Source organism: Corvus cornix, chromosome Z (genome assembly GCF_000738735.6).
Source record: "Corvus cornix cornix isolate S_Up_H32 chromosome Z, ASM73873v5, whole genome shotgun sequence".
In the NCBI taxonomy this organism is placed as follows: domain Eukaryota; kingdom Metazoa; phylum Chordata; class Aves; order Passeriformes; family Corvidae; genus Corvus; species Corvus cornix.
Window position 1 is genome coordinate 36,961,508 of NC_046357.1, and position 26,237 is coordinate 36,987,744.

A 26,237-nucleotide genomic window follows, 5' to 3' on the forward strand; every position below is an offset into this window, starting at 1 on the left:
TTTATAGCTATGTACATTGACTATGAAATTACACCTTGCTTTTTTTGTCATGGCAAGTCTCAGTTCCTGAGGAGTGCTGGGGCCTTTCAGTGCATCTTTGGCTAAGGTCATTGATAGGAAGACTAATCTCAAGTCTTTTGTTTTTAGCTACTAGATTGCATTTTCAAAGTTGCAAAAAATGCATTTAAGGCTAGCTTACTTTTTAACTTTCCTGCTATTGTCATAGAAAAGCTGTGTTGTTTTTAAGGGCAGGAAGGGTAGCTACCTACTTGAAATGCATTATTACTACATTTCTGAAACCAAGATTGTGCAGGTCTGTTAAGTCCTTTAAAAGAATAAATTGTGAAAAGAAGTTTATTGAAATTTAATTAAAGTGTGCAGTGTAGACTGCAGTCTTTTTAGGATTAGATGCTACTTAAAATGGTAGATATTTCTGGTTTTGTTTATGACTCTGAGCCATCGTGTTGGAATCCAGGTTATGTAGGTCTTTTGTAAAGTCAGGCACAGTATAGGAAGTCAAGATACATGGTGCCACAGATTTCACACTAATAAAAACAATAATGACCTGATGAAACCAGTCTAAAAAAGTTACTTAGTTTCTCCAGCTGGCCTCTTCTGAGCAGAGATTTTTGGAGCTGTGAAGTAAGGTTGTTTTAAGAGGGACTTCTGTCTGATGGGGCTAGAACAACTTCCTTTCACTGCACATTACTCTTGCAATCAATCACATTGCACCAATTGAAGCAGGTTTCCTTTTTATTAACTTGGCCACACTTTCTTCTCTGCTCTCAGTTTATAAGATGTGGTTATGAATTGTTTATGGCTTTGGAATTTATTTCAAATACTACTTTTATTGTTTTGTGTTGGAAGGCTATATGTACTTAGAGTGTTACAGTCCATCTCTTCAAATTGGGTAAAACAGAAAGTTAATATCCTTTCTTTAAAATTTTGTCTTTTTCTTTTTTTTTCCTTTTTTTTCTAAGATTTCTTTTTTCAGTGCTTTACTATGCCTCAAAGGAATACAAAGGAACAAGAATATATACTAACAGCATAAACGTAGGAGTGGAAGACCTCTAAGGCTTGCCCTGTGTTTTTAGAGGTCTTTTTTTTGGCTTGGCCAAGTTTTCCTTTCTGAAAATATGTAGTTCTTTTGCAAATCTGTATCCCGTGCATAGCCATATCTATCCCCATCTTTCTTATAAGCCCCCTTTAAATACTGGTAGGCTACAGTAAGGTCTTCAGACCTTAGAATAAGACAGTTGTATTTTCTTCTTTATCTATTTTATGGGTAGAGGCTTATGTTGTAGGATATATGGCTTCTGTGTATTTGACAAAATATAGTATGCTGAATATGTGAGGCAAAGTTTGAAACTGGACACTGTTGTTTGTAGAACACAGTAATGACAACTTTGTTGCTTATTTTGATAGCTGTTTACTAATTTAGAAACAGTGGTGTATATTCTTATATACCAGTAGATGGCAATCTTCATATTACATACAGGTACACATATATTAATTTTATATTGATATGTACACAGTTTTCTGTTTCACAGCATTCTAATAAATACTCTTCCAAGGAAAGATGAACTTTAGAAGCCAGTTTAGAAACCAGCTTCCCTGCTGCCCTTACTGTACGGCATTGTTGTCTGGTGTTGGTAGCACTAGTGAGAATTCTATGTTAAGATTCCTGACATTTTTGACAACAGTACAGGATCCTCACTAATAAGAAAATAAGAAAATGCACAGTGCATTCAGTTGAACTGAGTTTTGTATTTTTCTGCCCATAATTTTTCCACAGATGTGGAAGAATTCTATCTGTGTTTTCACCTGTTTTGATAGTGACTGATTATTGATATTTATGGGGGTTTTTAAGCACTTAGGGGTTTATATCCAAGGATCTGTTACATTGAAGAGTATATGTGAACAGTTTAGAAAACGGTGGTTCTGAAGTGCTTACAATGAAAAACTCATCATGCAAATAGCTTGAGAAAAAAGAAGCATAAAGAAACAGCTATTCCTTTTCTCTAGCCTCCTGCTTCTCTCACTGTTACAAAATTACAAGTAGTATTCTGAACAGCACAGGTTTTTTTGTATTTCCCCTTCTTTGTCTTTCCTTATGGTTTCATAATAACTCATTTATCTATGGTCATGCTTTGTATTTTATCTATTCTGAATGTTTTTCATATGTCTCTCATCGTATTACTTGGTTTCCTGCTCCCATGTTTTAATTCATTCTGTCACGTTTTTTTACCGCTGCTGCTTTCACGAGTTTATTTTCCGTAGGCACGAGATTTTCCCCGCGATGTCGGGTTCAACAAATTACACCTTATTTTGTGTCTGTTCTCTTGTCGGCAGCTAGCCTCTCCTAGTGCACGGGTCAGCTGTGAGAGCCGGCGCCGCTCGGAGCCAGGAGATGGCGATCTCCGCTCTGGGTGCTCGCCGGTGTGTCCCTCACACATCGCTGCCCGCGCAGGGAAGCTGCCACTCACACCCGTGGCACAGGGATGTCACTTAGATGTTGTTAGGGATTAGAATAATGGTAATGTTGTTGCGGCTTTTCCCAGGTGCTCCCTGGATGTGTTTTGATAAAAAGGCAGGTGTGGTGGGTTGCCTTTAATTTGTTAAAGTTACTGTAGAATGGCCAGGGCTGGAAAGGTCCCACTAGACCAGGTTGCTCAGAGCTCCATCCAGCCTGGCTTTGAAAGCTTGTGGATGGGACATCCACAGCTTCTCTGGTAAACCTGTGCCAGTGCTTTACTACCCTCACAGTAAAGCATTTCTTCCTAATACCAAATCTAAGTCTACTTTGTTTTAGTTTGTATCCACCCCCTTGTCCTGTCGCTACATGGTCTCATAAAAAGTCTCTCTCCATCTTTCTTGTTGGCTCCCTTCAGGTACTGGAAGGCTACAATTATGTCACCCCAAAGCCTTCTCTTCCTCAGTCTCATCCCAATTCTCTCAGCCTCATATGAGAGGTCCTCCATCCCTCTAATCATCTTGGTGGCCTCCTCTGTACACACTCCCAACAGGTCCATGTCTTTCCTGTGCTGGGACCCCAGAGCTGGATGCAGTGTTCCAGGTGGGGTCTCACCAGGGCAGAGCAGAGGGGCAGAATCCCCTCCCTCCCCTGCTGCCCACACTGCTTTGGATGCAGCCCAGGACACATTTGGCTCTCTGGGCTGTGAGTGCCCATGGCTGGGTCATGTCCAGCCTCTCACCCACCAGCACCCCCAAGTCCTTCTCCCCAGGGCTGCTCTCCATCTGTTCATCCCCAGCCTGTGCTGGTACCGGGGGCTGCCTTGATCCAGGTGCAGCACCTTGCACTTGGTTCAATTGCATGAGATTCCCATGGGCCCAGTTCTTGTGCTTGTCCAGGTTCCTCTGGATGGCCTCCTGTCCTTCAGGTGTGATGAGGTCTCATGAGAATGACAAATAAAAATGAGTGCACCCTCTAAGGAAGGACCAACTTTAAGCATGACTTCTGCAACAAAATCAATGGGTATAAAAGGACGTTCTTACAGAGTTAGCATGGACAGACCATTCTCTGGAGCTGGTGAAAATAAAAACTGGGAATTAGCTGTTGTACATTATGCTTTATCTTCAGCTATTCTGTGTTACAAAAGTTCTTCTTTCTTAGTTAAAACTAAGAGCAATCATTAAATAAATATGTCTCATAAAAATGGAGACAAGAACAGTCCCATATTTCCTGCTGCTAATGGTTGCCTGTTCTGGAGGCTTTTGTGAGCACACAACAGATTCTGGATAATTACAGAATAGTGATCCCTTTTGTCATACTGCTTTGTTTATGTTTGGAGATTTTTTAGATTATTCCTGTAATTTATGATTGGTTAAAGCCTTGAAGCACTGGAACAATGTTTTTTTAGAAATTTTATTGTTATGCTATGCAATTATTAGTGTTCTTAACATTCATGAAAATTTTAATCCAATTTTTAATCCCACATAGGCTTGTATCTTATGGAGAGGGTGGGAAATGCCAGTTTTAATGTCTGAGTCAACTGTTATTTCAGACATGTATGCAAAAGCTATACGTTCATGTATTGTGTAAAGTAAAACATAAAAATTAGATGTGTCTGAGACTGCATAAGGAAACTGAAAATAGTAAAATCTGTGAACCAATTTGTAAAAAAGACTGAAAAAAAACCCAGTCTTACAAACTTAAAGGCTGACTCACAGCTGAGAGATTGTGGTGTAATCAGAATTTGGAACAAGTGGTGAGATACATGTTAGGACATGTAGACCAAAGTTGTGATTTGTTGTATTCATCAAGCACCAAGTGGAGAACTAGAGCTGAAAGAAAGCAAAAAAAGTTGTGCCAGTCAAATCTAAAGCATGGGGAAATGGAGTACTCATTTTGTCAGGGCCCTTATCAAAGAAAATCTGACAGAGGGGGGGGAAAAAAAAGGTGAGCTGAAAGGGCATGCAGATCTAAAAATACTTGGTGGAACTGAATAACTTTTGCCAAAAGCTGTGGACAAAAAAAAACCAAAACAAAAAATACCTACCAGTTCAGCAGAGTAGTACTCACAGTGCTGAACAAAGCTGAAAAGACCCAAATATTCTGTGATTCTTTCCTGAAGGCCATCTGTTCTAAAGAATAACTGGTGTATTTTTTGGCCATACACAAAGCCAATCCGACACCCATGAAAGATTACTCATTTAAATATATAAAAAGAAAATACGTGATAATAACACAAAAAGAGAGATGTTTCTGGCTGGTGCCAGATATTAAACTTCCCATAACATCAGGCTTGTTTTTAGAAAACAAGTTCAGCCCTCTCCATAGGGAGAGCTGTGTTTGTTTACCTGGTTGTCATTTGGGCTGGGTACAGCAGTTGCTTTTTGTCACCAGATGGCAGGAACATATTTTCTAAAAATCAAGAAGTTCTGTGATTCTGGAAGAAAATAATAATACCCAAATCCAACAATAAGATCATCGGAAGCTCCAAGTCATTTTTGAAAGAAGCAGAATTCCTGAGCTAAGTGAAACAAGAAAAAATGGCTTTGCACAGGTGTAACACACCTGTGGAGAAGAGTAAACAAGACAGATTGTACAAAGAATACCATGCACGTGGATGGACTGTATAAAAAGTCTCCTGAATATGCTTCATCAAGTGGCCTGAACCATCCTTATGTTGTGTACTCTTGTGCAAAACTGTTCAAGAAGCAATCTTTCCAGATCTTGAAAGGTTTTCAAAACAGAATGGAATAAATATTTATGAAAAAGTGGCCTCAGTTTTTGTAACCATGTCTGCAAAAAAAACCTCCAGAGATGGTATCACTGCAGGCATGTCAGTTAAAACAGGAAAATGCTGCTGTTTGTGCCATGGGCCTAACAAAAGCAAGAGTAAGAAATCCTAGTCTTCCACTGACCTCAGTTCATGCAGTAAAATGCTTGTGGGGGTTTTTTTTTTGGTGACAATCGAGCTTCAGCTTAAATGATAATAAACGAGTTGTGGCCAAAAGGTCTGAGAATAAATTCAGAAATGAGAAACTTCTCACCTCTTAGGTATCATATTTACAAAGGTAAATTCAGGCCCTGAACAGAATGCTGTTGGCTGGAAAATTCAGTAAGCATTTGGAAAAAATTCAGTGAGGCAAAATGTAGATCAACTCTTAATTAATGTAAGATCTATGGGGAATTACAAGGTAGAATTGGGTTGTGAGCTGTAAAACCTGCCTGCAGAGGCAGATGGCAGCACAAAGGAGCACATGGTGGCACACAGAGGCTTGTCTCCTCCGGACTCTGGGGGCGGAGGTGTCACAGGGCAGAGCCCTACGGAGAGGAGCCTGCCGGGAGCTGATGGATGGGTGAACAGTGAGTGATCATCCATAGGAGGACACTGAGAAAGTGTGTTGCTGATGTGGTCACACCCTATAAGGAAATACTGTGCCTTGGAAAAGTGTATAAAACCAACTCACTCCTTTGAATAAATGATTCAGATTCCCTGCCTGTCTGGGTTCGTGATTCAATTGCCGACAAGATCTGAGGGCGTTCAATAGAGAGGCTAATTGAAAAGACTTATTAGTGACACCTGGTGAAGTTGAGTATTGAGACCATTATATTTCAGGGGCAGTTGAGAGTAGCTGAGTGACTGCTATGGTTGGTGTGAGGATAGGCTGCTCCACAGGGGAGGGTGAGCGCTGGGATCTGCAGGTGAGGAGAAGGCAGGTGCCAGCTGTGCCTTGACACAGAAATGGCACAGGTGCACAAGGAGAGCAGAGCAAGTCCAGTGACAATCACCAGGGTCAGCCATGAGTCCAGTGACTGCCACACCAGGCCCACAGTGACGAGGCAGGCCCAAAGTTTAGCTGTGATATCATGGCCAGGGGTCAGGCTGCAGGGCAGCAAGGTGCATGACCAGTCACAGGCACGGCTGCAGCGTAGCTCAGGCAAGGACTAAATGCCTTGAAAGCGTCCCTGCCCATGGTGAGTGGGTTGGAATGGGATGATCTTCAAGATCCCCTTCCAATCCAAACCATTCCATGATTCTGTGTAGGTTGTACACAGAACTGGAATTACTATATTCTCAGGTGAAGAATGTTGATTTGATTTTGGAGCCAATATACTTTCCATCTTTCAAACTCATTACCTACTATATTTATTTGTATGTACACTTTGTCAGATGGTTAGGAAAACATTAGAAACTGTTAGGAAAGGACATACGTTAGAAGTAATTCAAACATAATGTAAAGAGCTTTTCTTTTCTTAAAACATATTATTTTAATAATTAATTCTTTCTAGAAGAAAATCTTCAAGTTCACATTTTTCAAGGAAACAGGAATTTAAGGTAACGTGAAGAAAATGTGTAGTGCACAAATTATAGTGAACCTCAATGTCTGTTCTTTAGTTTGCTTTTTTAAGTTAGGAAGAGTCTAAATCACTTGTGAATTGTCATTCCACAGGGGAAATGGGCCCCAAGACCATCTTATGCAAGAAGTACTAAAATAATGTTGGATTTATAATAAAGGGTGTCTCTATGAGATAAGAATACAACTTTAATGACATATATGGGTAATGTGTCTATTAAAAGGCTTATGAGTTGCTAGAGGACATACTAAGAAACATATTTTTTCCTTCTTATCTAGACAGCTTTGAAAGAAGATTAAGAGCTGAACAGAGATATCTGAGTTAAAATTATGAACATACTTCACCTGCTATTTATTACTGAGAAAGTTAAAGGAGAAAGAATCAGTGTCATAGAGCATAGTTTTAGCATGGTTTTTATACAAATACAAAAACCTTTTTGGTGTCATTTTCCCTCTCTAGAGGGAAAACAATTTTAGTAGTATTTGTACAAAGATAAATAACTAGTTGGTTTGGACTATTTCTTACCTTTGTGATAGTATCACTGATAAAACAAAAAATAATCAGAAGGGAATGTCAGGAGGGATGGGGAGGCATGGAGCAGGGGATCTAGTTTTCCCTAGCAGTTGTGGGAAGAGGGATGTCTGTGTTCCAGGAGGCATGCATCCAAGAGACAAATGGAAAATGTTAAGTCTCCTGGAGGCCAAAGTAGTTCATAGTTAATCACTTTCTGCGACTCCCTCTTGTGGCTTTACAGATCTTACGGCTTTTTTGGTATGTTTGGAAAAGCATTGTCATTCCTTCTCTAACCTGTGCAAATAATCCTCAGGACCTTTGATCACTGCAAAGATCATAGTGTGTTCCTTCAGATGAAAGACATCTGATGGTGATTAACGTACGTATCTTGTTTATACTTTTCCTATTAATTTTTTTCTGTGTTTTTCCCTGCTCCTTCAGGAGTCTTTGTGGCAGCTTTTCCCAGTCACTATATATGGAATTCACCCTTGCCTTCCATCCACGGCTTATATCTAAAAGGGTCTAAAGATACTTCCTCAAAGTGGTCTGGAGTGGCTGGAGATGAATGGGCAGTTACTCAGTCCTTGATTGTTTTCATTCAGCCTTGCTTGTGATATATCCTTCTTCCCTCTTTTGCTAGGTGGTGGCACACTGGTTAGTGTAATACCCCATAGTTACAGCCAGTAGACAATCTGTGCTTTTCACAGGAGCATCTGCAGCCAACTCCTGGCAAAATTGTTGAAATGCTGCCTCATAAATTTGTTAGAGAAGAGTGCAATAACAGCTGTGTGTTGTGCTTCCAACAATGGTGTTGTACTGCTTAATTTCATGTGATGAAACACGGAACAAAATCAAGAGAATGCATGTAGTATGTTTTGAACTCCTTTACGACTTATTGCAGAGATCAGAATTCAAAATTTCTGCTTAGAGAACTGCTACTTGTTTTGGTGTTTAGGGCTTATTTTATTGTTTTCAAGGTTGTTATTGCTATTAAATATTAAATATTCTTAAAGAGAAAGGGAGAAGTTACAGGGTCATCAGAAATGTTCAGTGTATATAATAACAAAGTGACAGATGGAATTCTGATATTTTAGTACTCTCTAGAGACATGTCTAATCTAGAATTCACACAGTTCTTGTGCTTTAAAGATCTAATGCAACAACTTAGCTCATTATAAAGATGTGGGATGAATGGGTGGTGTGTCAGTCTATATCTTTTGGTAGTTAGGTCAAAGTGAGTATTTCAGTGGTAGATGTGACTGGCTATCCTACAAGGCAAAATGTTGTCATAAACTTAAAAGAGAAGTATTTAAAGTGTCCAGTCTTCAGACCATTTGTACACATTAAAAATAACTTGCTATTCAAGTTCAATGGTTTTCTTGTTGGACAGTGCTTACACTGGGGTCTTGCCGCAACAGATGCAATAGATTATAAGAAGACAGCAAGTATAATAATTACAGCATGGAACAGACTGCTGGCAGATACAACAACGTAGCATTCTCTTTAATCATAGTGCTTCCCATAATGTGGGTGGCCACAGGCTGCAAACATTTCAGTCAATCCCCTCTCCATGCACCAGTGGTTGTAAAACAGAGCTGAAGTAAACAGCATTCCACAGACCATTAAGGGTTTTTAATTGTGAAAAAATACAGCTTCCCTTCACCCCTCCTTTTGGCTGCTTGCTTCTGTCAGCTGTTACCTACCAAATCAGTTCTGCTTGAAGTAAATAGTATATAATGTACTATCTATGGGCTCTTTAAAATGTTTGTTGTGCTCTGTTGGGGCTTTTGTTATTAAAATACGTATTACTTTAAAACCTGAATGTTTTGGTAGTTTTTGCAGCAAGAAATAACCTCTGCCGTTACGTTAAATGCTGTATTATGTTTAATTTAAAAGCTTTTCATCTTGTTTTCGTTCTCCCACTTTTTTCCTTCAATGCCCAGTGTGGTTTTGCTGTTTCTGTAAAATGCTTTATTGTCTCTCTAGCCATTAGCAGAGTACTTTTTCTCCAGCCAGAATGAAGGGGAAATTACTGTTTTTTTTTCACCTTGTGGCCAGTTACTCCTTTGAAAGCTGATTTCACCTCCTTGATGTTTGACATATACTCATCTGGAATTTTGAGTTTCACGGAATAGATTTAAGCAGCTAAACTTGGTGTCATGGAAATAGTTACACAACATTTACAGGCCTTTTTTTGAGTATGTAAATCAGCGGCAGTTGAGAACAGATGATTTCTTCTGTTTTATAAGTGCATGTGCATGAAAGGATGTATTTTGATAGATGAGTTTTTACATTGTAATTAGGCATATGTGGAATCAAGTATGTAAATGAGCTTGAAAGAAATGTCTCAAGTGTGACTGGGTAACTGATAGTTCAAAGTCAATTTTCTTTTGAATCAAAACAGAGGACAAAAGACTCAAATGAAATATAGGCATGTGTTTAAGATCTGATGCAATTAATTAAAACCCAATCACTTATTGAACTCCTATTGCAATAAGGGACTTTTCAACTTTTAAAATAATTGTTAAAATTCAGTTTTAAGAATCAAGTCAGCTTGCTCTGCAATGAGTCCCAAGGGAGTAAAGAGCAGGCACTTTTCTCTGTCCTATGTGCCACTAGTTTGTGTTCCAGGTAACAAGGACTTTATCCTTTTGAAGTGAGTGCACTTCCTAAGGTGTACACACCTTAGGAAACCCATGTCTCATAGCAGTGTTTGCTAAAAATTTGACACATCTGCCTCTTAAACTTGTTAATGTACAGTTCTGTTAAAGGTTAAAGACCCCAAAATTCTTAGGTGTGGTTAGAGCGGGTGGCTTCTGGTTGAGGGGGAATATTGCAGTGAAAATGGGAATTGACTGATGAATCAAAGATGAGTAATTGATACAGTGATAGTACATATTCAAGATTTCTAGTAGAATATGTTGTAAAACCATTTAGTTCACAAAGGATGGGAGGGTGATAAAAGATGTTAAACCTATTTGTACAAGAAGGGACAGGGGCTGGAGCGTTTTAACATAGTGAGAAAACATTTTAGAATGAAGATGGCTTTTCACATACAGCACATAAATGATTTCTAATCCTTGTTGTCTTGAAGTTTTGCTGAGTTCACTGCTGTTGCTCTTTCAATTTTTGTAAAGTCAGCCAGAGGGAGTTCTTGGTAATTTCTAACATTTTGAAGATTATACATCTAAATAGTTAGTTAGTCTTCTCACTAGCTCTTTTGAGAATCAGCATTTTAAGCTGATTTGGACCTTCTCTGGTCACCTGTAGATAGTTACCTTGGTAGGATGTAAGTGAATTTGCAATGTTTTCAAATTTGCAAGCATTACCATAGTCTTCTGGTTGAAAATAGAACAATATTATGAATGGGCTGGGAGAAAATAGACCTCTCTTCTTCAAATATAGTTCTTTAACAATGCCAAGCTAACATGATTATAAAGGATTTCTTGACTTCTGGGCCAAAATAAACAGAAGCTAAGTATGTCGAAGAGCAAAATGAGAAACCAAGAATTCTACTTCCCTGCAAGGCTGCTTGAGCTTTAACAGCAAGTGTCACAATTTGCTAGCCAACTGACATTTCTCAGAGCACTTTAGTTGTGCCAGGTGGCTCTAGTAAAGAATAATGATTTGTTGCTGAGACATAAAAAAAAGTCTCTATTTGAAGAAATTCTACCGGCATTAGATACTTTTGCTCAATCTAGCATAACTGTGACCAGCAGTTGTTGTATCACCATTATAGGTGTATTTTGTGGGTTTTTTGCTAAGAAGTTCAGTGGACATTTTTGTCCCCTTAAACTTTTAATGGCATGATATGTAGGAAATCCAAACCCAAAGTGATTAATTTTTCCTGAATATCATTGTAAATTAGGTATAGTATTTGCAGTGGGTACCTACTGGAAATATAAAAATCAGACATTGGGTACATATATTCATTGAAAAAAGCATAAATTTGAGATTATAATTTTTCTAGAAATCATGGAACTCACAGATTAAAAGTGAAACAATTTTACAATCCATCCACTCTTTCTAAACTTATTCATCTCTCTTTTCCACATCATTTTTGTGTGGATTTAAGGAATTCTTCAGTGGGAAGCTTGTATTTTGGCTTTTGAAAATTGTGGAGGGAAGAAGGAAATTAATTCTAAATCTCTGGCTAGTTAAACCAGAGAGCTTTAAAAAAAAAGAAAAAAGATTTATGGTTGACTCCAGTAGAGCTATTGAATTTCCTTTTGTAAGTTAGTGTAAATGTGTGTTTTATTTCAGCATCAAAAGTCTCCCCTCTTTTAAGAAGAAGAGTAATAGCACTTTCTAGGTGGGTGTTTCTTAAAGAGAAAGGAGAGCGAAAAGGGAAGGAGATTTGAAACTGCTTTTCCTGTCTGAGGCCAAGAGCAGACTCAAAGCTTGCCAGCCCGACAGTTCTTCAGCTTCTTTCTTATGATTTCTGAGGGTTTTGTTAGTGACTTGCAGATGGAGCTTAGGCTTTGGAACTCATCCATTAAAAAGATGCATGGCCTTAGCCACAGTAGTAGTGCAACATGTTTTCACTGTAGCGGTGTCACAGAATGTAACTGAGCTTGAATTGGTGAGGGAACAACAATGCAGCCTTCCCTTCCCCTCCCCATAATTTTCTTTTCCACATTTCATTTGGAAATTAGGATCATGTAACATTTTTCATCCATTTTAGGAAACAGAGGTAGAATATGAGCCTAGTCTTTTTACTAAGCTACATATATGAGCAAGAGTAATACAGTTCATAGCATACTTTAAGGAAAAAGCATATTTGTCTCAATGGTTTTTTGACTTTTTTTCAGTTAGGTTTTTCTAGTAGGTTTTCATGGTCCTGTAAGGTATTTTTGCCATACTTTTTTACTATTTTTAAAGAGCAAATTGTAGTTACGATTGTTAAAACATTAAGTTAAGGAAATTGGCCTAATGTAAGAGCATTTAAAGCACCTTTACTGCAAACACTGACTGAAAATGAGCCTGCTTACATTCTTCAGGGACAGAACAGGGTTAAGGGCTCTATTACATCAGATATAGTGTGGAGAACTTCACAGAATCTGTGTTTTTGTGTCTGGGAATATGTGAAAAGCAATGAAGTCTGTGTATTAATTTTCTGAAAGAATAGTATTATTCCTGGGGTTTTTGTTTTTAACACAAAAGCAAAATTATTTCAGTCTAGTCATTTATCTGCAGATTTTCTGTAACTTGATCACATGCTTAAATGGCATGATCCTTGTCTCTGTAGGAGTGTTTAGCAGAATAATTTGTTTATGATCAACTAGTCTGTCATGGTTATCAATGGAGATTTAGATGTAGGCATATGTCAGACGTTCCTTCCAAGTGAAGAAGGACTAAAATGAGAAGCTTCAGTAAATCCAGAACATGTACTTGTGGCCAGCAGTTTTATTTAGTGTGCTGGTATAGAATTTAGCTGATGAAAACCATCCCGTAGATGCATGTATCCATAAACTGTGCTGAAATAAGAAAACTTCCTGACAGTAAATGTCAGAAAGAAATATAGGAAGGAAACCCCTCCTAGCCCTATACTTAGGGACTTTGGCCCTAATTAACTAAATTACTTAAGAATATTTCAAGCTTTCTTAATGTTAATTGAAACTGAAGTGATTTCTTTTTTGCAGAAGCTCTGAGTGGTTACTGGAATAGACTCAGTTTGGTAAAGTAAACAGGTTATGTTGACTAGCTAATCATTGAAATGTATGTATGTATGTATGTAATTTAACATTTTGTCTGTCTGAAATGTACTTTTACCAGTTTTAAAGGAGAAATTCCACATTTTGGTTACATTATCGATGGTATATTTAAGGATATTTTTAACAATTTTTTACTATTTTTTAGTGTATAAAATATGCTCTTACATACTGATAGTTGTTGTTCACAAATATATGCCATGTAATTTCCTCTAATTGATACACTGAGAATTTTATAAACTGTTGAGAAAACAGAATTGTTTTGAGTAAAACAGTGCTTTGAAAGCTAGATTATATTTAGATCTCTATGATGTTTGATACCTCATATTCTTTTACATTTTGATTTTGGTCTGCAGAAACCTATTTTTCTGTTTTACTGGAGCCATGGAGCAAGTGAGCAAGAGGTCTTAGAAGTAAAATGAAAAGTCACAGACTTTGTTGTGAATGGATAAGTGTGTGGAAATAATATGAATTGTGTTATGTCAGCATCCCACTCACAGAATTGATTTCATAAACAGTTGGTGGAATGGTCTCTAAATGAACATGCTGCTTTGTCATTTACAGACTTAGCCACTATGATTCTTCAGAACTGGCTGTTTATTTCATAGTAAGAAGGTTTTAAAAATACCAAACCTGTTTGTGTTTTATTGTCAGTCATTTAATCTAGAGGATATGGGACACAATAAAACTCATAGGCCTTTGGGCAGGACTTCTAAGAAAATGTTGCTAAAAAATATTTACAGGAGTTTGGTTTGGTCTGAGCTGCTGAAAGCTAGCAAACAAACAAGTTAACTTATATTTAAATAAATTAGAACAATGTGTATATCTTATTTACTGAGGACTTTGTTTAAATTATTTAGGAAGTAATGTGGCCTGTTAGAATCCTATTGTGTGGTACTTTTAGAAAAAACCTATTATATAGTATTTTAATTTTTTTTAATAATGACTGGAAATATTGTCTAATTTATCTTTAATGTTGTAATCAATTATACAGTTTCTAAGTACTTTTTTAGCCAGATTGGAAATAGATTTGACTTCTTGTCTTCTAGACTTGTGTTGAAAGCAATGGGCCATCTGGCTGTAGAGGAAACGCCTAAGAACAACATTGCTGCACAGACTATTGAAATCATTGACATACAAGAAATTCTCTCCAAAATCTGGTTAAATGTGAATAAGAAATAGCACTTACTTCTAAAGCTTCCTCTGAATAAGATGTAGTTTTTCATATTATACCTGCTTTTTTTTTTAGCAGATCTGAGGAAATCTGGTTCCCCTTGAAGCAGATAGAAAGGTCAGAAATAAACCTGTTACTAGACCAGATTTCAGAAATTTCCCCTTGGGTATCTGTGCTGTACTTACTCCAACAGATTCACACAGTTCATAATTTTCAGCAAAGTGTCATTAATGGTCTCTTCTCAAAAACTCACTGCACTCTTTGTTTTCAAGGAGAATATACTTAAGAGAAGTATTCTTTAGAATAAATGATAGATTAATCAGTTCCATCCTACTCTTCTGTTGCTTTGATAGACTCATCCAAGATGGCAAAAAAGAGTTCAGTAGCATCATTGGGAAGTCTTAATCAGTGTCAGGTTTGAATGGCTTATCCCAGTGAAACCATCCATCTCGGCTGTTCAAAATACTTTGGCGCTGTTGATTTTCACATCTGCTTCTGAGGACATTCAGAACCATAAATATTTTGGAAAGACTGTGTTGAGAAGTTTCCAGAAATAAATTGGTTTATCTGGCTCCCCTGGAATGTCTTTGAAACTGTGTCATAAATTCCAGGACAATTGCTACACAAATAGACTTACTGGCATAAAACTTGCCATCCTGTAATAAAAATCAAGTTCTGTTTATGTGTTGATGTCTAATTTCAGAAGTAATTGAGCCTTTAATTCAAGGTTCTATATTTTTCCCTATTGACGTGTGCAGGAAAATATTGGCTATTTCAGAAAGAAAAGGGGTAAAAGAGCTTTTGTACCCCTGCTTGGTAAATACAGTATCAGAGATTGAAGTGCCTCCTGCCTTGCTGGATTGGTGGACACTAGATGAGTTGGTATCTGTCTTGGACTGTGTTTACTTAAATAAGTGGAGGGACAAGTTCTGTTCCAGAAGAGTAATTTCCAGGCTTTCACAGATTCATATGCCTCATGACATGATTGTCTCTGAGTAACAAAGTTATGGAGTAACTCAACAAATCTCTTGTAGTACGTGGAAATCAGCCTTCACTTAAAGAGGAGTATCAAAAGATTTAGCTTAGCTTATGTGAAAACTGTGTTAGTTGCGTAGTCCTCTTTAGAATCATGGAGGTTGGAAAGGACCTATAAGATCACCAAGTCCCATATTAACACGGCACTGCCATGTTGCCACCTCAGCATGTCTCCAAGTGCCACATCTACACACCTTTTGAACGCTTCCAGAAGTGATGATGCCACCACCAACAGAACAGCCTATTCCAATGCCTGACTACCCTGTCAAGAAATTTTTTCTAATACCCAATCTAAACCTCCTGTGGTGCAATTTGAGACCATGTCTTCTTGTCCTGTCACTGAGACTGTAACAGAAGAGACCAATCCCCACCTGGCTGCCCCCGCCTTTAAGGCAGTTGCAGAGAACAGTACGGTCTCCCCTCCTTTTCTCTAGGCTAAACAGCCCCGGCTCCCACAGCTGCATCTCACAGGACCTGTGCTCCAGACTTTTCACCAGCTCTGATGCCCTTCTCTGGACTCACTCCAGCACTTTAAATGTCCTTCTTGTCGTAAGTGGCCCAGAACTGGCCTTGGGATTTAAGGTGTGGCTTCACCAGTGCTGAGTACAGGGGGACAGTCACTGCCCTGTTCCTGCTGGCCACACTATTGCTGATACAGGCCAGGATGCCATTGGCCTTCTTGGCCACCTGTGCACACACTGGCTTGTGTTCAGCCACTGTTGACCAGCACCCCCAGGTCCTTTTTCAGCTGGGCAGCTTTCCAGTCTCTCTTGCCCCAGCCTGTAGTGCTGCCTGGGGTTGTTGTGATCCAAGGGTTGGACCCAGCACTTCACCGTATCACACCTCATACCACTGGCCTCAGCCCATTGAATCAGCAGATCTTTCTGCAGAGCCTTCCTACCCTCCAGCAGATCAGCTCTCCCACCCAACTTGGTTTCATCTGCAGACTGACTGAGGGGGCACTGTAGAGGATCAGATCTGAGCATGTTTTGTCTCAGACATTCTGAGTATTGCTACAGGAAAGGTGTAATTGGAGGAGAGGGTCCGTGGAGCTGGGCAGTGCTGTTCTGAGCCAAGTTCCTATTCTGCCTTGAGACTCAGTCCCCCACCCCCACCTCACTTCTTGGAGAAGGGCTGGCTGTGCATGAGTGAACAAAACTGTGTGACAAGTCTAATTTACATAAAAAGGCATGCACCAGGTATACTATAAAAGGGAGTGAATCAGGTCCCCTCTTTATTTTTTCTCTGGCTTTCTTTCTTTTTTCTCTCTTTCTCCTCTTTCTCTTTTGTTTATTTGTCTTGATATCCTAGCTCTGGACCATCTGCATGACAGGACCACTGTGAGATCTAAGGTCTGGAGATAACAATTTGTTTTCTTCCCTTGCTTTACCTCAGCAAATCATACCCTATCCCCATACTCCATACTGAACTTTGTTGTGGGAGTGGGGAGATAGTGGAGGTATGTTACGGCTTGTCAACCACCACCTTTGAGTCAGGGTGTTGTGGTTTGTGAGCCACAAATACTGGTGTGCTAGCCAGCATGTCTTGTAAGTATTTAAGGGCTTGCTAGCCAACACCTTTTCAGTCTAAGCAGTGGGCTGGTTGCTGTAGTTAAGACAACTGCACAATAAAATAGGAGTTTCCTGACACATGGTCTGGTGTCTTGTTCAGCCTGATGAGGATCTATAATGAGCATCACGCTCCATACCAATGGGCTGTGACATGCACTTGTTCCCTTTATCCACATCATCAGTAAAGATGTTAAACAGGAATGACCTCAACACTAAGCCCTGGGCAGCACCAGTAGTGACTGGAGACCAACTGGATGTAACTTCATTCACCACCACTCTCTGGGCTGGCCATCCAGCCAGTTTTACACACAAAGGGTATACTCAGGCCTTGAGTAGCCATTTTCTCCAGAAGAGTGCTGTGGGAAATGGTGTCAAAGGCTTTACTTAAGTAAAGTTATGAAGATGATAAAAGGTCTAGAGAGGAAGCCATACAAGGAGTGGCAGATGTCACTCAGTTTGTTTAGCCTGGAAAAGAGGAGACTGACAGGAGACCTCATTGGGGTCTTCAGCGAGGAGACTGAGGGAAGATCTCATTGGGGTATTCAACATTCTCATGAAGGGAAGAGGAGAGACAGGCACTGATCTCTTCTCTCTAATGACCAGTGACAGGACCCGAGGAGATGACATGAAGTTGTGTTGGGGGAGGTTTAGGCTGGATAATAGAAAAATGTTCTTCACCCAGAGGGGGGTTGGGCACAGGAACAGGCTCCCCAGGGAAGTGGTCACAGCACCAGCCTGACAGAGTTCAAAAAGCATTTGGGCAATGCTCTCAGGCACATGGTGTGACTCTTGAGGATGTCCTGTGCAGGGGCAGGAGATGGACTCGATGATCCTTGCAGATCCCTTCCGCAGATGATTCCCCACTCAGAACATGATTCCATGTAAAAATCCAGGTATACAACATCCACAGCCTTTTCCTCATCCAGTAAACATATCTCCTTGTCAGAGAAGGAGACCAGGTTAGTTAAGCAGGATAGCTTTACTGTAGGATAGCTTTACTGACAGATACATGGGGTGATAACCAGCAGAACAGTCACTTGTTTTCTCCATTTGTATTCTCAGAAATCTTTAGTTTCAAGTCTATTCTCATTCCTTCCATTTTCCTGAGTGAATTAATTTGGGATAGCCTCTATATATATAAATCTGCAAGTCAGAGGAGTAATGTCAAATCAGGCCTCCACTATAGGATCTTGTAGGTATGAACCAATGTGCTTACACTGATAAAGAAATGAGTTTATGTCTTTATGATAATGCTCATAGGATTATCTGCCTGTCAAAGATACTAGAAATCTCTCTGCAGTGGTAGATTTTGAATTATCTGCAGTATTACTCAGTATAAATTGCATCAATATAATAAAGCGACTGGCAAGGTTGTTCAGAGAAGCTGGTCATTGTGAGGGCTTTATTATTCATTAATTCAGTTTCAGGTTGAATGGGAGTTTGTCACAGAACTTTAGTCCTAGGCCATGGGGATGGATTTCTTCTCTTGCAACTAGAACCAAGGTGGTTTCCTTCTTACTTACTTAGTGGTGAGAGAAATCAAGAAAAATAGTCACTTCTGATATTACAGTATGCCTGACTGGTGTTCATTCTCCCAAATTAGCCACCTTGATTCTGGAAATGCAAAAACAAAAGACACCTTGTTATTTTTCCTTTTGAATGCAGCATTTCTGCTGCAGATTGATCCACTTTCCTGGCTTGTAGAATGTGGTATTAGTGGATTAGACAGTGAGTGGTAATTGATTCACTGCCAGGAATAACTGATGATTATGTAGATCTACAGTTGTTAATTTTGCTGGAGTAGTGTAGGATCTCTGACTGATTTCATCAATACAGGAGTGCATTTAGTACTGACAGTTTTTTTATCATGTACTTGAATACCTTGCAGGTATTGATCTTGAAATGATTCCTTAAAAGTCATCAGGATCAAATTACTGATCTCTCTGACCCCAGAAACCCATACTGTGGCTGTGTAATATGTCATGTTTTTTGATGTTCCAAAGTGCTTTTGGGGGGCATTCATAATGTAATAGTGGAATCTATCACTATGTTTGAATATTTGTATTGCTTGCTGTATATGTGAGAAAATCTGAAATCTTTTAGATTTCTCTGTACTACTTTCTGAAAGAGATAATTTCAAAAATGAATGAAGAAACTTAAATGGAAGAGAATGTTGTTTTACACTCAGTCTTGGAGCTAGTTTTAACCAAATTCTACAGTATGATGTGAAATAATGCTTTAGATCTGAGAATGACTGGATTTTAAACTTTGTGAACTTCAAACCCAACTGTTTCATTGCCATTTAGTTAAAAATTAGCCATTCCTGGTTTGCACTGTCTTTTTGATAATCAAGTTAATGATATATAGGACAAAAGAGGATGGACAAATATAAAAAAAGAATTACCTGATTTTTTTTTTTTTTCCTCAGTCAGATTTTCTTATTAGAGAGTGTCTCTTGGAATGGTTTGTTTCTTTTATATTTTCATGTTCTAACTGGAAAAGCTTTTAAGAGCAAAAAAGCTTTTAAACTGAAAAAGACAAATGCTTTAACTTATCGTTAACAAATCTCTTATGTTTGTTGCATGTAGGGATGTCTCAGACTTTCCACTGCAACAGTGTCAGTAAAATGGAATACATAAGACATAGAGCTAAATTTTAAATGTTTTCCATCTTTAATACCTTTTTGACTTATATATACCTAATAGCTCCTTTCATCTTGACTACAGTATCTCCTTGCCTTTGTTTCCCTTGCCCCCTTCTGGCTGTTCAGAGGTTTTGTACATTTCAAGAGAAAAAAGTCTGCAAATTCCTTGCATGGATCTAGTAAATTGAAAATGAAACAACAAAAACCACCAAACAAGTAAATAAACAAACAAAACCATAAAACAGTACCAAACCAAAAAACAGTCCAGGAAACTGTTGTAGGACATATGCAGACTCTGGTGATGTATAGTAATTTATCTTCTCTTTTCTTCTATCACTTGGTTAACACTGGCCGTTACACAAGGGTAGGGGGAAAGTACTTTTGAAAGTACTCTTCACAAAAGGTGTTTGATTATTTTTATCTTTAGGAAAATTCTGGTTACAGAAAGGGTCATTAGTTAATCAATTCTGTAGTGTTACAGGTGAATATCTGGGGTTTTAAGCTACTCCCTCATTTAGCTGTCATTAGCTGCCATGTCAACCTGTCAAATCCTTTTCAGAGATTTTTGTGTTTATTGTCACTGGTCAAGTTTTTTGTAAGTCTTTCACTAAGCAATCCAATAGATTTTGTACTTTTCAAGCCCCTTCCTTACCTCTAACAAAAGTGGGATCCCAGCTTTGTTGTTGTAACACCTCTTTTATTTTGTTTTCAGCTTGCAGTTTGGTCCCTTGTCTCATTCTACTTGGCAAACTGTCCTATTTTGTAGGAACTAATTGTCTGAACCCTCGATAATGTTCTGAAAAGAAAATTTAACTTTAGTAATAGTTGCAAAAGACAATAAAAATATTGTCTTGTACAGTTTAATAGATTTTAGCTTTCACTTTTGACATATTATGAGGCTTGTACATTTTGAAAATCTGCTCTTTTCTGCTTTTTCTTAAGAATGCAAAAATCGAATGTAAGTTACTACTTTGAAACTCTGTTTTGCAACAGCATTTTCCCTCCTCTTTGGTTTTAGGGAATTCACTGAACGGCAATAGAACAGCAGTTTCTCCTGTTGAGGGCTATCTAGGAAAAAAGGTTTACAATGAAGGAAAAGGATATTTAGGCATTTAACATAACTCTTCAAGGTAGTAAAAGAATCCTGGAGTATGATAAATAAGGTATCCCAAATGCTTGTAACTTATTTTGATAACAGTGAATTTTCTTAGACCTCTGGTGTACTTCTGCTGATTCTTCTCTCTCACATCAATCAAACATGGAACACATAGATTGAATATATCTAAATCCAGGATTTCTGAAGCAGTTGCTCAGGGATGTTCAACAAAAGCATGTATAAATACTTGAGTTTCTGAAAGGAGGAAATGACTTAATGAGATTTCTATTTTTTTTGGTCTCAAAACCTTTCATGAGGTTCCTCTTTTTATTAATAAGAATACATAGAATGAAGCAGTCTAAACCCATGAAAGTCACAGAGCATTCATCTGAACTTTCTTTTAATAATATATTTTTTAAATGAAGGTCTTTTTCAGTGTATACTAATCCTAACCCTCTGTTACAAAGAATTTTATATACTTAGTGACATACAAAGTATAATCTAGTTTATCCTTTAAGTGTCAATGATACATAAAGCCCTGAAATGAACCCTAGAAAGGGAACATAACTGTTGTTATATCAGCATGTAGCAATCGAGAACAGGAAGAAATGAAAGTTGTAAGAAATACAGAGCAGATTGTTTGATAATCAACATAGAACTACCTCTGCCAAATCGATTAGTCTGACTTAGAATCTATCATCAAAGAATTGCTTAGGTTATTGTATGATGTACTTAAAAGGTTTTAATGAGATGTAAAGCATTTTGTAATGAAACTGGTAGAAAAGTAAATGTCAAGATAAGGTTTTATCATCATCTTCTCAAGATAATGAGGAAATTAAGCAAATTACATTATGAGGCCAGACCCTAAATCCCAGGACATCTTGAAAGAGTGACATGGAAAAGTAGATGCTAATTTCACACTTTCTTTTCTTGATCATGGTACTGATCAAGACTACAGATGATTGAAATGGCTCCCAGAGAACTGAAACATAGAAAGGTCTGTATGATTTTGGTGTGAATGGTCTCCATTGCTATTGGACAACTGCTGAAATCGTGTGGTGTGTGTGAACCCACACTTGATTGTAGCAGCTGCAGCATTTTCCTGATGCTTGGTGGGAGCTGTCTGCTCTTCTGTGTCAATGGTGTGAAATGGCCACAGCCGATCAAAAGACCTTACCCCAGACAGAGTTCAAAAGCTGTCATATCTCCTTACACAGCTTGTTGTAGCCTGGTGCTTTATTGCCATTCTCTTGATTTCCCAGAGTTTGCTGTGCCATCTCCTTTCTTCTTCTAAGTGGGAAAGTAACGAAGCTGAAACTAGTACATTTGTATCAGCTCTGGGCTACACATCAGCAGATTATTATTGTCACTTGGTTAAAAATGTAAGTATTTTGTGTAATTGAGATTTTGTTAATAATAAATCACCAGTTTATAAGCACATACATGGACCTGTCATTGTGATAAGGAACATGAACTGAACTTTGTTTATCTTTTCTTACCTTAGTTACTTTTACAACCTTTTAAGGGAAAAAATGAATTGGGAGATCTCTGGACAAATGAGAAATTTTTTTATTAGATTACACTGTAATAGATGCTCATAAAAACAAAATTCCCATTGCTATTGTGCTATAATAAAAAAACCCCCTATTCTATCATTATTTTTCCCCATGAAGTTAAAATTATATTATTGTTTTATGTATTAGAATGTAACTTCTGAATGTTTTCTTTACCGTATCCACTGCATTTAAAATGGGAAATGAACCCTGAATGTTAGGTAAAGTCACTTTTATATTTAGGATATATAAAAATAGTGGGAATAATATTTCATAATTCATTGACTTGAATTAGATAAAGCATGAAAAAATTATTAGTAATGGTCTTCTGAAAGTTTTGCCTTAACTCCTGGGGAGGCAGAGCTAAAATGAACATAATTTTAGTTTTAAAATGTATAAAGTATATAATGTGCTACAATAATGTTTTGCAGTACAGTTTGTTCAGTGATTAGGAGAGCTTCAATTTGACATCAACAGTTAAAAAATCAAAAAAATCGAAATAGATGAACAGAGAAAGTTATTAACATTTACAGTACCTCAGTCACATAGAGAACCATGCAACTAATGTCTGCTTATTGGCAGTAAATGTAATGTATTTTATTTTATTTATCTTTATTTTATTTAACAGATGGTCATTTCATTAGTAACAGAACTCAGAGAAAACCAGTTCAATGGACTTAACATTCAGGGGAGGTAGGTGTTATCTAAACATAATTTTGGTATATTTTGGTTTGGGTCATTACAGTTCAGTGAGGATCATTTTACAGTCTTGGGCAACTTAGGCTTCAGTTGAAAAGTGTTGGATACATATGTAGATAATTTAAGGTGTGGACGAGCTTGTTAAGTTGGGCTTCACCTAAGAGTTTATACTTAACCTAGGAGTCACAGAATGGTTGGAAGGGACCTTCAAAGATCATTTGCTTAATGCTGCTGTTGTCACTGTTTTTCACATGATCATGCCTTTTTGCTGTCTGATTTGTACCTTTCTACTGACCTTGAAACGCTGATCATAGCCTTTTGTTGGTACTGTAAAAATTAGGTCATTTGAATGTCAGTAGGCGCTTTTGATTGCATGTAAATTGAATGAAGTGCAGCTAAAAAAACAACTGAAAAAATGAGGATAGATATTTTTAATATAAACTATGAATTAAAGTTGTGTCTTCTGTTTTAAGTTTATTCAATTTACTAAATTATTAATAATAGAGTAATAAATAAAAATAAGCAATACTTATTTAATAAGTAAATTATTAGTGATTAAATAATTACACTAACAGTGTCATGTAATAAACTAAATGAAATTGTTATTAAATAGTAAAATAACTAATAAGTAAATTAAAACATTTGAATATTAATAAAATTGGAATAATTAACAGTTAAGTAATTGAATTAAAGAAAATGCCTGTGCACATTCTGTTGTCCTTAGAGTCAAAAGGGATGCTATGAAGAAAAGAGTTTTATGACCTATTTTATACCACATAGCTTGTAAAATTACAGGAAACAAGAAGCTGATTGAAGTATCTTTCTTGTATCATGCGCCAAAAACTTGGCTCTTCTCTCTGGTAAGAAAGGTTAAATGAGCTGAATTAGTTTAGAACAGACATTAGTATTAAAATCATGGACACAGTTAATGAGGGGTATCACAAAATTTCATTCCATGTAGGAAATAAACACCCACATTTTAAAAAGTAGGATGAAACAGACTTAGATTGGTTGAGATCGTTGGGAAGAGGAATACTGGATTTCTGCTGGGAGAGAGGGAGAACTTTGAACTTAGGTGGATTTTTGAGTGTAGAAATTGTGATATGGCTGTTTATTCAAATTCCAGAGGCAAAAGTAGTCTGCTTTTACAGGTGTACATTTTCTCCTTTCTCCATTTAGTGATACTTTAAAAAACTCAGATGACAGTGTCTGTGCAAATTCATGGTACACAGTGGAGTGCATTGTGCACTATTCACCAAGAACATATTTTGAAGATTATGTAGTAAACTTAGCTAATCCTGCATAAGGAATTAGAAACATAATTTTGCAAAGGGAACTGATTTAGAGTTTCAGGTCTGTGTATCCTGGAAAATACTGCTGCACAGTAAGATCTTCCCAATAATTACCATTCCTACAAAAACACTTGTAGCAAAAGTGCATTTTGAAGTATTTCAGTATAAGAAGACTTAAACACGTATTTAATCAGATAACTACTCAGAAATGTGCATCTTTGAAAATACATCATGTTTTATTTCTCTCTCTGTTTATATGATAATGATTAGTACCTCATGTCCACACTGCTGAGCAGCATCTTAATTCCCCTCTCAGGTCTTCAGGGGTGATACTGGTAACTCCCCAAAGAAAATAGTTTCAGGTTCTTGCAGAGAATGCACTTCATTTAGTGAATCAGGAGAAACTTGCAGGAACTCAGGGAAGCCTTTTACGAACCATCTAGCACCTTTTAATTTGCTAGAATTCAGTATTTCATAGTTCTTGGTCTTTATAAGCGTCTTCCTGTCAAAACTACAGTTTCATGTGCTAGGAACAATATATATTCTCTGGGAAAGTTGTGATTTCTTTTTGCAAATGTAGTCCCTGCCATTTTAATTTTTTTAATGTTCCAAAGGTTCCGTATTTTCTTTATGTTCCAGATTCCACTGTCTTTGATAATTTCCAACCACGTAGTTTTAGTGAGAAGATCCAATGAGTGGTTCGTATATTAAGATCCAAAGGTGCTGCATATTCCTTCAGCTGTAGGGCTGTAGATCTGTAAGCAAAAATTTTTCAGCTGAGCACTTGAAGACAGCAGGATTCATAAATTGTTTCTGTTGAGAGGAAAGAGGGGTCATAAATTGTTTCTGTTGAGAGGAAAGAGGGGTTAAAAAAGCAACAGGAGGCCTGAAAAGCAGCTAGGTTGTCTCTTCTGGAGTTCCAGGAAACTTACATGAAAGCTATGAATCTGTAATCTTCCATCACTGGGAAAGACAAAGCACTGTCTAGTAGGAAGGACAGGGTGATGGAACCAACACAACTGGTTTCAATTCAGAATTGTGTTGATATCCCTTACATGGTTTGCTTTGAGCATTTAAATATCAAAATTTTATCTGACTTCTTAACATTCTGCACACAATAAGGAATGATATGTCAACAGTCATTCTAGTAAATAATTTTTCAGCAGTTAAGTATGCATCTCTTACATTTAATCTTCTGTGATTAATTAATGTCCTTTTTTTAGCTTAACAGTTTAGAAATTATGACTTTTCTGAAATATGAACTGTGTTTATTTTTTCCTTCAGCATTTCAGCCAGTCGTGTGAATGCTGTGTCCATTTTCTGTGTGCCTCTCATTACTTTGCCTGACCTAACTCCATTGCTGGAAACTCTCCTTCTTTACCACGGAGGTTCATCAAAAGAAATTCTCAGTTCAGAGTTTCTAGAGGCTGTGAATGAGGCCTTTTTAAAGTAAGTAGTAGGGTTTGTGTTACTGTTTTGCTTTTTCATAAAGATTATCAATTCAGTTCAATGTCTCTTGTCTAGGTTTGTATGCTGAATGCACTGTATACCTGCTTTCTAGTAAAATACTACCTTTGCATTTGAATAGCAGAGCTTGTGGGCCAAAGCAGAATTTTACACTGATGCACAAGTTGTGGCATAGCAGCTTTAAATATTGGCTGGGTTTTTGTCCCACCTATTCCCTAAAAAGGAGGTTAAAACCTTCAACAGATTTTCGTAATTTTGTGGAAATTGTGATAATTTTTCATAGAAATGTCATTTACCTGTCATATAAGTATATTAGGATTCCTAATGTGAAATTTTGGGAGCCATTTTAATTTTTCTGTGTGTAAGATAGATCCTTATGTTTGATGTTTTCATAGTTTTGTAGTTTTTGTTTTATTTTGGTTGTTTTGTTCTTTTATTGGGGTTTTTTTGGTTTTTGATTTTTGGTTTTGGGTTTTTTTGTGGTTTTTTGGTTTGGTTTGGTTTTTTATTTTATTTTGGTTTGGGATTTTTCGGTTTTTTTGTGAAATTTGTTCTCCTGGTTTTCAGCAGATTTGTTTTAATGAGTTTGAGAGAGGAGCAATTTGTGAAATACAACTTTGTTTGTTTGCTACCACTAAACCCACTGTTCTGATAAAA

At 37.5% G+C, this 26,237-nt stretch overlaps 1 protein-coding gene across 7 annotated transcripts in view; it reads left to right on the plus strand.

Moving 5' to 3' along the window:
* Positions 1–26,237, plus strand: part of FANCC (FA complementation group C) — an 80,699-nt gene that overhangs the window by 27,857 nt on the left and 26,605 nt on the right. For all 7 annotated transcript variants that reach the window (XM_039567090.1, XM_039567093.1, XM_019288397.3 and 4 more), the window contains 3 exons: positions 21,832–21,951; positions 22,751–22,815; positions 25,398–25,562. In XM_039567090.1, the coding sequence (XP_039423024.1) occupies positions 21,832–21,951; positions 22,751–22,815; positions 25,398–25,562 (350 nt within the window). The remainder of the gene's footprint in view (positions 1–21,831; positions 21,952–22,750; positions 22,816–25,397; positions 25,563–26,237) is intronic.